The following is a 12,952-nucleotide window of genomic DNA, read 5'->3' as shown; positions in this document are numbered from 1 at the left end:
TCAGCACTGCAGCAGATGTGGGCCTGTGGACTGGGAGACAACTGGGAGAGCGAGTGAGCACAGCGGATGAGGAGAGAGAGCCGGGCGAGAGCGAGCAGCTGCAGAATGAGGCCAGTGTTTCAAAGACAAGTTGGATTCTGTCCCTGGACGTGATCATAAGACCCCACAGACATTTCATAAACATGCACCAACGCAAACACACACACACTCACACACACACACACACACACACAGTGACAGGAGAGAAGGACATGAAGGTTGACGCCTACCTCAGTTGTTTGGCATAGTTCTGCTCGATCTCCGTCCTCTCCTTCACAAACTTCACATACTTCTCCACCAGCTCCAGGCCCGACTGTGTGTGCTTCTCAATGATGTCATACTGGTCCTGGGGAACACAGCCGGAGAGACAAATAAGGAAAAGATATCAAGGCATCCCTCTGTGGGACACAAAACACGTGTTCACTTCTGGAGGAAATAACCGGGATGTTCCTCTGGTTGAGATTGAGGTCATGTTGAGGAATTGTGAACGGAAGACAATAAACTAAACACATCAAGGTTTTTTTTCTTCTTCTTTTGCTCCTGCCTGCTGGATTCCACGAATGCTCGGCACATGTGCGCCCAGCGCCCTCGACATCGGTCTCTTCACTTCCGCTCAGCTTTAAATCATGGGGCGACCATGTTGTTAGAGAGAGCGGGATCACAGCAAGGCAGGAGACAGACCGAGTCACATTTTTGTTCTAATTTTAATGTCTGTTTTCCATAAATTGATGGACTAAAAGTATGATTTAAAATGTTCATTAGAGAGTTAAGTAAGAAGTAATAAGTACATTTTCTGCCACATTTTCACTAGAAACAGAAAAATTGATGTACTTTGTGTTCAACCAATCATATCTGAATATTATATTTTCTTCACTAAGCAAGATAAATTAACGTAAATACTGTAAAATAATAGCTGTGGAGGGCGTCAGGAGGTAGATATTCAGCCCACTTTTGTATTCATTATTCATATTGGCAGACCTTGGTGTGTTTGGCAATATCCCATTTGGGCTCGCCGATAATACCATGAGGATATATCGCGATATAAGACGCACTCGACAGAACTTCAATAGCACTCCATGTTTTGACAGAGAAGAATGTGCATACCTACCGTTAACCGATTAGTACCACGTGAGATACCATAGAAATATTACAACATTTGTAAATGCTATACAGAGCTATATTTGGGACTTATCTACATCTGCTGCAACATGAATATGAAAAACATACGTTACCATACCACAGTATTGACACTGGCTCCCAGCCCAGCATGGCTACTACACATTAGACCTTATAAATCCATTACACAGTGAATACGAACCTGAAGATCGACAAAAATCTGCCCAAATCTCTCAGCCTTAACTGTTTAATAGAGAACAACTACATTAGGAAGTGTATTTGCTCCTTATTTGGTTAAAGAACTTTATGACAGCTACAAGCTTCGACAAGTCTGCTAATAGTGTGAGATGATATCTCCGTTTACCTTCCCTCGGAACAATTCCCTCAAGCTTTCTGCAACTGGGGGGTGTTCCTAACAAGTTGGGCCATGTCCTGCTTCTGTCCCCTTCCAGCGGTCCAGGCAAAACAAAAGAGACGAGGCCCAACTCAATGAGAGAATGCTTGGACTAATTATAGAACACGGTTTAAACGGCGGCCTGCAATCCATCACCATGATAACACCTAACCAATAGCCTGCGATTCAAAGTCATTAATTACAGTACAGATATATAACGATTGTCCGTAAAGCCAACTTACACCTATGGATTTTCCAATTTTCAAAGCTGCTCATGTTAAAAACAGTTTTCTTCCTCGTCGTCATCATCATGACAAATTATTTATTTAGGAATTCTTTCAACCCCAGCGGCTGAATCCAATTCAATCTCACCACAAGAACAGAACAGAAGACTGTGGCTGCAGTTGTCTATGCTGCCGACCGTGAAACACACTGGATTCATTACTGCACGGAGAGAAGTTGATGTGCTGCCACTCAAAAAAAACGTACTCAGCAATGTAAAAACACATAATAATAAGGCAGCACTGAAGACTGTGTGAAAGAAATTTCATTGGAGTCATCGGTGTTGGTTAAATCGTGTCTTTACTTCATGCATGAAGGAGAGAATCTGTCACCAAAGCTGGTCTAAATGTTCTCTGAAGTTGCTTCAGAGAGCTCAAACATATATACAGTCACATCAAAGCAAGTTACAACAAGACAACCCACTTTCTTTATGACCCACACGTCATCCTGTGCCCCTCATGCCGACCCCTGCTTTTACAATCCATTATTTGTTCACAGCTTGACTTTTGGTTAATTGTTATCTTTAACAACATGGAGAAAGCCTTACACTAAAACCATCCACGAGAACAGGAACACAATTTATTTCCCACAACTGCAGGAATCAAAATATAGTCGAGGAACAGACTGTGTGAGCAAGACAAACTCCTGGTTACACGTTGTCAAATGTATGACTAATACAAATGTGTGCATTGGATTATGGGAAGGCTGTGAGACCTGGCATGGAAAGTTACATATTTTCAAAGCTCTTTTGCAAATAAAAGTTTATGTTTGCATACTCGGCCTCTGAACTGCCTGCCAGCCTGTGGCCGTGTGCCAGGTCAGTTGCTGTGGGGAATGGAGATGGATGGCAAGGTCAGAAATGGCTGTCCGGGATGTGCTGTGTGTGTAGGCTGCTGTACAGCAGGTCAACAAAGCAGCACTGCTTTAAAGTATTTTACAACTAGTTTGTTTCAAAAGTTTGCACTTTAGTTTTGGCAGAAATCACTAGATTCAGGTGAGATATGATGAATAATAATAATATATAATAATAAATATATATATATATATAATAAACAATACCACGAGAATGAGCCCAGGACATCATATGACCACCATGTTATGTTGGCAGGAAAACCTGTATGAAAAAAGTTTCTGGCCGTCAGAGTTCAGTGCACACTTTAAATCTGCAGCGATCAGAACCTGACCTATGTCTGACCCCAACTTCCTGATAAACCTTCCCTCAAACCACTCCAGAGAACACCTACGCATTGCAATAAAAGTGAGTAAAATAAAAAGTTTTCAGGTAACTGGCATTGAATTCTGTACCCTATAATGAAGCGATTGCTACAAAAAAAGAATAAGGCTGGCTTTACACGGCAACGCTCCCGGGTGAAACCGACAAAATATTTTATCAGATGTGCCTTTCGTTTAGACGGCGACGGCGTTTTTGGGGCTTAAAAACGCAAAGAAATGAACCCACCCTCCAGAGTGGAAATCTTAAAAACGCTCCATTGTCAAGTTCCCGCATGCACGCGCCCCTGGTGTTGTTGTATGACAGTGCTTCACAGTGCCACCTAGCCACCTGGCATGCATACTACATCAAATTTCACACACTTTTGTGTCACCGTGTGCACGCAGATTTCCACACAAAGACGCTCGTCTAAACGCAAAATAAAAAATGGGAACGCAACGTCACTTTTGCGGTGTGTGTTCAGATCGTTGTCGTGTAAAGCCAGCCTAAGTTGCCTGTGGGTTCCCATCGCTCCCTCTTCATGAGATCTCATTCCAGCTTTTTAGATTTAGTGGTGGATACCAGTTCAGTATGCAGCCAGTTGTTAGCATGATGAGCACCAATCTGAGTCTTCCTACCATCCATTTATTTATTAAATATATTCTATAAGCTGACAGGGGATAAACTCCTGTCTGCTTGTCAGTCCAAAAAATGTACCAGTCAGAAGTTTTTGTCGTATTCTTCTGTATCCCCGAAGTGTATTAGCTGCGGTGAGAATTATGGAACGGTTCTGTTTGGTACACTATGGCACATGTTCTTTTGCCTTTCAATTCAGAATAGTACCAAAATAACCAGCCCCTACCGAGGAAAATGATACGGTATGGTCAGACTGAAGCTCGACTGGCTCCACTAACAAGAGTCAGCTGATTGGGCGAAAAAACATCACTCCCTTGTGATCGGTGTTTCTTCAACACCTGTAGTCTATTCTCAGTCTAAAAACGTGAAGTCTTGTTGACACAAATAGCCACAAAGTGAGCGATGGCCTCCATTGATGTCTGTTGGGTTGCGTTCAATGTCGTTGTTCGATGACGCTGCACCGCTATTACACCGCGCTACACATCTAGCTGCTACGAAGTATTGTTCTCAGTTGAAATGCAGGCCTGACCCAGGACTTTACCGTTCCAAACCATACCATACTGTACCAAACTGAACCATACCATGATGGAAACACAGCACAAGACCAGCATGAGTCCACCTCTGGTCTGACCGAATGTTTTTGTTTTTTTTAAGTCTGGTTTTAAAGGGGAAGTAAGTAGTTTATAGTGACATCTAGAGGAGAGGTTGAAATTTACAACAAAGACCTGCTGCTCTGCTCACCCCCTCCCTTCCCTGAGCGCTACGGTATCCTCAGCTGGTCAAATGTCGTCCTCGTCGTCTTTCTCTGTGTCAGCAGATGAGGTTCGTGAGGTGAGGGAGAGGGCGAGCTACCGCGGCCGTAGCAGACGAAGCGGAGAGAGTGGAGGCGGGACTTCTGCTACAAGTAAAGAGACGCTTGATTTGTTCTCTCGCGTTTGTCCTTACAGGCTCCGGCAGAAACATGGCGTCTCGCTGCTAACAGTGGCTATGCAACCGCGGCCCGCGACCATGTTATTTTAAATGACTTTTTGAAACACTACGAAAATGAAACAAAGAATATTATACAGCGACTAGACAATGCAGGAGCACATAATATGTATACAAAAGTGGATTTTGGGTTATATAAACCCATAAATACTACATATTGTCCCTTTAAACACAATAACTTGTTGTTATTGTTTTGTCATGTAAATGTAGAGTAATAGCTAATAACTGTCACACAGTACATTCAACGTAGTCTACTAACTAGACTAGACTACTAACTAACCTAATCCCGGAAAATATTCACATTGAAAAATGAGTGAACTTGTAAAGCTTTAAACACTCAAACTATATAATAATAATATTAATAATAATTAAAAGAGTTGACAATTTATTTCCTTAATCGTTGCAGCCTTAAGGAAGATTTCCACTGGTGCGTTACAGCCGCGCGGTTCTGCTTCGTCCTCTCCCCAGCGTCAATCCCCACCGGGCGCGTTAAAGCAGCAGCGCGGTGCCTTGGGAGCCAGCGGTATTCACGGAAGATCGCACGATAATCTTGAACGGACGCGAGTTCGCGAGATCCCACGATAGACTGTGTGTATAAAGGAAACAACAACAACAGCTTCTTTCATTCTCCGACGTGGAAGAACTGTTGATCTGGTGTCATAAATGATTTTATGTTTCTCCACTTCAACAATCAGTCTCTCGTACATTATGACTCTCTGAGACGCTCTGATTAATTGACTGTTGACCTGGTAGCACCGGTCACGACGTAATGTTGATGTGAAGTTGTGACAGGCTATATGACCTGCATATTGTGGTTTATTTTGAAAGGGGAGCGGCAACGGCAAAAATGGAACTGCTACCGATCGAGCCGCTTCTGGGACGCTGCTGAGACGTTGATTAGAATGGAAGCCATTTGCACTGACGTGCCACGGCTGTAACACGTCCAGTGGAAATCCGCCTTTACAGCTTATGCTCTTATATATATTATAAGAAGTTTATTAAGATGATCTGGCCACAGTATATAAAGTAAATATTCCCTTCAATAATAACAATGAATCAGATTAACCCATTAAGGCCTGAAGCGCCTGGAAAAAATGTCTCTAAAACCTGAGCTTCAATGTCTACTAAATGACTGATTTCTCAGCCTCTGTAGCAGATATAGGAACACAATTCAAAAAGTATTTGAGAGCTCACACCTGTGGCTTTCCTGTGAAATTTAGTTTATTTAGATACAAAAATGTAAAATTAAAGTGAATAACTATTATTAATTAAAAAACAGTAAGAAAATAAAGTAATATCAACTTGTGTCAGTGCCTTGATTTAGTCCTGATGGAGTGAAGAACAAGAACAGCATGTAATGACTGTAACAGTCTGCTTCGTCATCGAAGACGAAACTCCTCCTTCAGAAATCTCTCCGCTGTCAAAGTCCTCCATGTTCGCTCGAAGTTGAATTACAGTCAGCTTGGTCTAACAGTTGTGGACACTCTGGTATCGTACAAGATACTGTCAATCAGAAATGCATTTTTCCGGTTTTGGTGCAAAAAAAAGGCCAAAATCTGCAAACATAGTCAACGTCTCGTCAAATACAGTGTATGTCAGTCTGCTGCCATTTATCACCTTAAGAGTCCCTATAGACTGGGTTTATGCTGAACACTCGCACATGAACCTGCTGCACTTTTTGTTTCCAACAATGAATTCCATTATAAACTTCAGCCATGGAAATGAAGGAGCTTTAGCAGCATCACGAGCATCTTTCTCTCCTCCACAAATGTTGCAAGTGTTTTTGCTTTTATGGGCACAATAAAAATTTTACTTTTTCTGTGTAAACGATGCAACTTCTAACTAGCACAGCCATTACTTACTTTTTATGGCACACATTTAGGCAACGGGCTGCAATTAAAGGACTGGTGGGCTGCATTATGCCTCAAATACGGGGATTCAAAAGGTTGTGACTAAATCTAGACAGGAACATCAGATAAGGTGGTTGTTTTTATTCTGGAATAAGCGATTTTCTTATTTAACCCATTAAAGGTACAATATGTAGTATTTATGGGTTTATATAAGCCAAAATCCACTTTTTTATACATATTATGTGCTCCTGCATTGTCTAGTCGCTGTATAATAGTTTTTGTTTCATTTTCGTAGTGTTTCAAAAAGTCATGTTAAATAACATGACCGCGGACCGCGGTTGCATAGCCACTGTTAGCAGCGAGACGCCATGTTTCTGCCGGAGCCTGTAAGGACAAACGCGAGAGAACAAAACAAGTGTCTCTTTACTTGTAGCAGAAGTCCCGCCTCCTCTCTCTCCGCTTCGTCTGCTACTGCCGCGGTAGCTCGCCCTCTCCCTCGCCTCACGAACCTCATCTGCTGACACGGAGAAAGACGACGAGGACGACATTTGACCAGCTGCGGATACCGTAGCGCTCAGGGAAGGGAGGGGGTGAGCAGAGCAGCAGGTCTTTGTTGTAAATTTCAGCCTCTCCTCTAGATGGCACTATAAACTACTTATTTCCCCTTTAAGGCCTGAAGCGCCTGAAAAAAATGTCTCTAAAACCTGAGCTTCAATGTCTACTAAATGACTGATTTCTCAGCCTCTGTAGCAGATATAGGAACACAATTCAAAAAGTATTTGAGAGCTCACACCTGTTGCTTTCCTGTGAAATTTAGTTTATTTAGATACAAAAATTTAAAATTAAAGTGAATAACTATTTTCACACAAAGAACAGCATGTAATGACTGTAACAGTCTGCTTCACATGTGACGGTGATGATGTTTACAGCGCTGTGGCATCTGCAGGTAAATCCACTGTCAGCCCTGGTGCACGGTTGTAAACACTCCGTCGATTACGGTGGTATTTATCGTCATTATCGCCGACCTCGTCGTCTTCAAACATAATTATGTCTTAACCATTAATCCCGGTCGATTTGTTCAGCGCGTTCGAAGTTTGAAGCAAATCAGTCGAAACAGAAATTGAATACACAGTCCAACGAATAAAGTATGAATTCATCTTTCAATCCAGCTCAAAACACCAAAGAGAAAACTGGCACCACGAAAGAACCACCACCACATAACATTATGAGGAGTCATCCAGAAAGTCACCGACCTCTGAGGCTGAGGTGGATGTTTGTGCTCTGACTGAGCCTGAGCCTTATGACAATTAGGGGCCTGTCCTGCCAGAACTGCCAGATCTGCCACAGACAGTCACTCTTCTCAGGAGTGGCCTCACTATCACACAGCTAATGCCGGGACACTGATCTTCCACGCGGCAAACCTTAAAATAGCCTTTGGATTAACAACAATCAGGGGACAGATGCCATGGAGCTGAGTTGGCCCACGGGATGAAACATTAACTCAAGCACTTACGCCTGCAGGCCTTTGTTTAAGCCAACAGGTGAGGCTGCGACACATTCAGAACTATATTCCTACACAGAGAGCGTCATCTTTTGTGTGGAGAGATTCCTCTAAAAACCAGTGACGCAAAAAAACGCTGGGATAAACAGGAAAGACTTGTGTACAGAGAGACTGAGCCTCTGATTAATGCTGTGATGTTTCTCTGACTCAATCAAAGTAGGGCAAAACTAATTAGGCTGTTGCAAACCAACATGTGCGATGAAAAAAAAAAAAGGGACAGGGGAAGAGGCCTAGGGGGAGCACAGACTGTAATGAGGTCACAACCTCCCCGTCCTCATCCTCCCAGTGCTCCATTTTACATATTCAAGTTCCTCGAAAACGAGAATGTGTTTGCAAATGTGTGGCTTTGCCGTCAGGGTACAGTGCACCGGCACATAAACTGTGGCAGTCACCAAGGTAGCATGTTAACACAGTCAACAGGATTAGTTTAGATTCTAGACAGGGAACTGGGAAATGAAACCGTATCAGTGTCACATATTGCTTCAAGTGTTTGATACTGCAAGGGCTGGGTTTAGAGCTTCAACTAACTAACTTTCGTAATCGATGAATCTGTCGATTATTTTCTCGATTAATCGATGAATCGTTTAGTCCAGAAAATGTCAGAAAATGTTAAAAAACGTTGATCAGTGTTTGTCAAAGCTGGAAATGACGATGTTCTCGAACGTCTTGTTTTGTTTACAAACCAAAATGATTCAGTTTTAATGATTTCTTTGTTATGTGGAGCAAAGAAACCAAGAAAATATTCACATTTAAGAAGGTAAAACGATCAGAAATCTGGTTTTAATCATGAAAAAAGCTTCAAACTGATTATCGATTATCAAAATAGTTGGCGATTAATTTAGTAATCGATTAATAATCGATTCATCGTTTCAGCTCTAGCTGGGTTAAAAGAAAATGGATTCTCCAATTTGTATTGATTTTTATTTGGACGATCCAATAAAATCCTGAGACCAATCTTGAAATATATGCCATTTCCTGTATATTCTGGACAAATCTCGCAGAGCCTGCAGAGTTCTTCATCACTTTACCAGAAATACTTTGAATATTTTTGTTATTTAAGCCTCCAACCACTAGGTGGCCAGTTGGCAGCAGACTTTCAGGCATTATGCATGAAATATTGTGCATTTTACAAGAGTTTTTCCCTAAATGTGGCGATCTCGGAAGGGAAAGTGCAATATATCACTTTGCTTATAGTATCAAAATATAACGTGATATGTTGTACTGTTACATATCATATCACCCGATTATTGCTGATACACAGCCTGTAATTGTGTTAAATATAGCAAATTTAATGGGCTCAAACAACAACCAAATGAATTGCCATCAAAACAAAGATTTTCGATTATCTTATTTTACCTTCTAGAAAAAAACAATATATCTATGTACAAAACCATCAACAAATGAATTGATAATGGCAAGCATTAGTTAAGGACCTTCTGTTTTTGCATTGCACACATATATAATTGCTTTGAATGGTTTACCTCCCAATTTGTGAAACGTTTTAAAACACACAACCTATATATGTAACTGTTACTAAGGAGCAAAAATCCGTCATATAACCTGATCAATTTAGCAATATTGACCAATTTGATCACCAAATAAACATATTCTATTTAGCAGTGTTTCCCAAACTTTCAATACGGGAAGTACCACTATTTAACAATAAACTATTTACAGACTTTCTATTTTGAAAAAAACAACACAAAACACCAGTTTGTGTTATTTGTGTACGGTTTATTTTTGTAACTTCTAGGAGAAAAAGGCAGCTCGCCTAAGCTTTTATTTATGCAAATTTTTTTGTACAGGAAGTAAGTTTTTATTTGTTTTGAATGAATGAATGTTAACTTTTGTCTTAAGTTTGCCTTTGTGTGATCACATCATTGAAATCAGCTTATTTAAAAATCTCATTATCTCATACAAACTGTATTGTTTTGATGCCATAATTTGCCTTAACACACTATTTCATTGTTTCAATTTTTGAATCGAGAAGCGATTTTGAATCGAATCTTGACCCTTAGAATCGGAATCGAATCGAATTGTGAGACACTCAAAGATTCACATCCCTATTTAAAATAATATAACCCATCCCAGTGTTTGGGAATCACAGCTATATACTATTATTCTTCTTAACAACACTATTTGTTTAAATATCCCAGCAGGGACAGTTATATTATAACATACATCAGCCAAGTCTAATAAAAACATATCACTTTGACTCAGTCACACCTTATTGTAAAAATTAATTAGCCATGACATCTGAGCACTCTTTGAAGAGTAAACAATCATGATACAGCATCTGATGTTATCTCTATGGGAGCAATGTAAACAGTGAAGCATCCACACAACACAACAAAAGCTAAAAACATTAGTGTAGTGTATTTATATTTTGTGGAACTTTTCCTCGATTTTTTGGATTTCTTGCTCGGGTTTGGTTTTGTTTTGAGATATTTGTTTAGTTTTGTTTTGATGTTTCTTCCACAGGGTTGGTTGTTGCTGGTATGTGTTCCCTGCGAGATCCTGTATTTCAAGTATTTAAAATACATTTGCTAATTTGTTTCATTGTCAAATATCCAATCCAAATATGGATTAATTAGTCTGACATGTCACTTGTGACTTCCATAAGTGACTCATGTCTCAGGAGAACAGAGTCACTTTTACTTCATTAATTTTTGACTTTTTTGGTAATTCTCCAGGTTTGCCATCATTGGACACTGATGTTATCCAAATGTATAATGTTGTATCTTTGCTTTAAAAGTAAAGTGAACAAACAAAAGTGAAATGTCCCACAACTCTCTCCATCTTCTTGGAACCACTTGTTTCACATTGATTTTTTTTTTTCCTGACGGATATTGATATTAAAATCGGACTTTGATAGTATTTTTTTTTAAATAATGCATTAGTTTAATACATACAAAATATGAACTACTGCGTAAAGTGCTATGCGTAGGTTACGCAGAGACTCTGCGTCGACGCAGAGTCTGTCGAAGAGCGTCTGCGTCGTCTCCGACTGCACAAAATATTTTTTAAGTGTCCGTCACTCCGTCAAGGGACAACGGAGATGGCAAGAGCTGTGATTGGTCCTCAGGACAGGCCGAGCTACACGGCTCTGTGCCGGCTCACAGTGAGCACCGAGCGTCCACAGACGCGGAGCTGATCCCCGCCGATATAATGTGGCCTTTAGTCCGTTCGTTTGTGCTTCCGCACTTGCACTTGCCACTATGACCAGCAGAGGGCGTGAGAGGCTTGTTGTGTGAATGGAGTGAAGTCTGCAATCTCTTATTGCCTTAGTTGAATTTGCCATTGACACATTGGTGGATGACAAAGCGGTAGATAATGGATGGATGGATGGACATTGAATTGATTCGGATTTTGGTTTAAACCAAGGGAAAATAGCACATTTGTGTCTGTCCGAATGGAATGGAACATCCCTGAACGCACCGTCCTGCACAGCAGCTACTGAGAAGAACGCTTGCTTTTTTACAACCTACAACCCCTCCAGACATAATATTCCTCACATTCCACGATCACCATATTCAGCTATCAAACAACTACCTCAGTACAAGCTGTCCGAAAATGGAACCACGTCCCTGAACGATTGAACGATTGAACGATTTAACGATTGAACGCTTGAACGCTTGAACGCTTGAACGCTTGATGAGGGGTGGGGGGGGTCGGTCCGTGACATTTATTCCTCACATTACGTGACTTAAATTAAAAATACAGTTTTCTGCTTCCAAAACTACCAACCCAGTAAACTGTCCGAAAGTTGAACCACGTCCTTGAACGCATCGTTCTGCACAGTGGGGAGAAAGAAGAGGACATTTATTCCTCACTTCAGCACTTTCCAAAAAAAAAAAAAAAAAAACTATTCAGCGAACAGTGTTTGATGATGATTCCTGACAGAATGCTAAGAGAAGCAGGACTCACCCACAGCTCCGTGCCCCAGTCCATGTTCAGCTTGTCGGCCAACACAAGCTGTGCGACTGTGTCGAATACAAAAGAACTTCTCCAAAGTTTGTCCCAGCAGCAGCAGCAGCAGCAGCAGCAGCAGCGGCGGCAGCACCGAGGTGGAGGCGGCGGCGGAGGAGGAGGAGAAGGAAGGCGGCCCAGGCGAGTTTAATCCCCGGCCTGATAGGTCACTCACAACCGCTACACATTCCGGTTCTACTCCATTCAAAAGAATATGTAAACCCGCGTCATAGTTCGCTGATTAACGGACGCTGGCAGTGGCTGCTTGAGTTAGTCCAAATATTATTATTTTTTCATAACGAAGCACAGAGGGATAAAGTGACTCTCGTGTACGCGTCACTCCCAAATCCTCAACCTTAAAGGGGCAGAGCACTGAACTGAGCCACACATCAAACTGCACTGGACGTGGCCCACCTACGCCAGGTTTTCAAAATAAAGCACAAAAGGTGTACACTAGAGCTGCAACTAAGGATTATTTTCGTAATCGATTAATCTGTCGATTCTTTTCTCGATTAATCGTTTGGTCCATAATGTCAGAAAATGTGTTTGTCAAAGCTGAATTATGATGTTCTCGAAAGTCCTGTTTTGTCAACAAACAGCAAAAATGATTCAGTTTTAATGATTTCTTTGTTTATGTGGAGCAAAAAAATAACAAGAAAAAATTCACATTTAAGAATTAAACAATCAGGAATCTTGTTTTAATAATGAAAAAAGCTTCAAACCGATTATCGATTATCAAAATAGTTGACGATTAATTTAGTTATCGATGAATAATCGATTCATCGATTAATCGTTTCAGCTCTAGTGTACACATGTTGAATTGTTTCATTTTATCTGTGTCTGTGTGCATCCTGGTTTATAATTGTGTTGTACCTCCGGTAGGTGGAGTATAAGCCCCGCTCACCAAT

General features: G+C 41.1%; 1 protein-coding gene across 3 annotated transcripts in view; it reads right to left on the bottom strand.

Annotated features, from left to right (window-relative positions):
- Positions 1–12,313, bottom strand: part of trip10a (thyroid hormone receptor interactor 10a) — a 60,920-nt gene extending 48,607 nt beyond the window's left edge. For 2 of the 3 annotated variants that reach the window (XM_083896631.1, XM_083896632.1), the window contains exons 1-2: positions 12,003–12,313; positions 270–385 (exon numbers count right to left, since the gene is read on the bottom strand). In XM_083896631.1, the coding sequence (XP_083752757.1) occupies positions 270–385; positions 12,003–12,026 (140 nt within the window). In that variant the 5' untranslated portion in view covers positions 12,027–12,313. Of the gene's footprint in view, positions 1–269; positions 386–1,519; positions 1,579–12,002 lie in introns of those variants that run through there. The other variant, XM_083896633.1, reaches the window with a different exon arrangement.
- Positions 12,314–12,952: the final 639 nt, after the last annotated feature.

The sequence above is a fragment of the Microchirus variegatus genome, assembly GCF_963457635.1.
Source record: "Microchirus variegatus genome assembly, chromosome: 10".
Taxonomy (NCBI): Eukaryota; Metazoa; Chordata; class Actinopteri; order Pleuronectiformes; family Soleidae; genus Microchirus; species Microchirus variegatus.
This window is presented reverse-complemented; position numbering and strand designations above follow the sequence as displayed.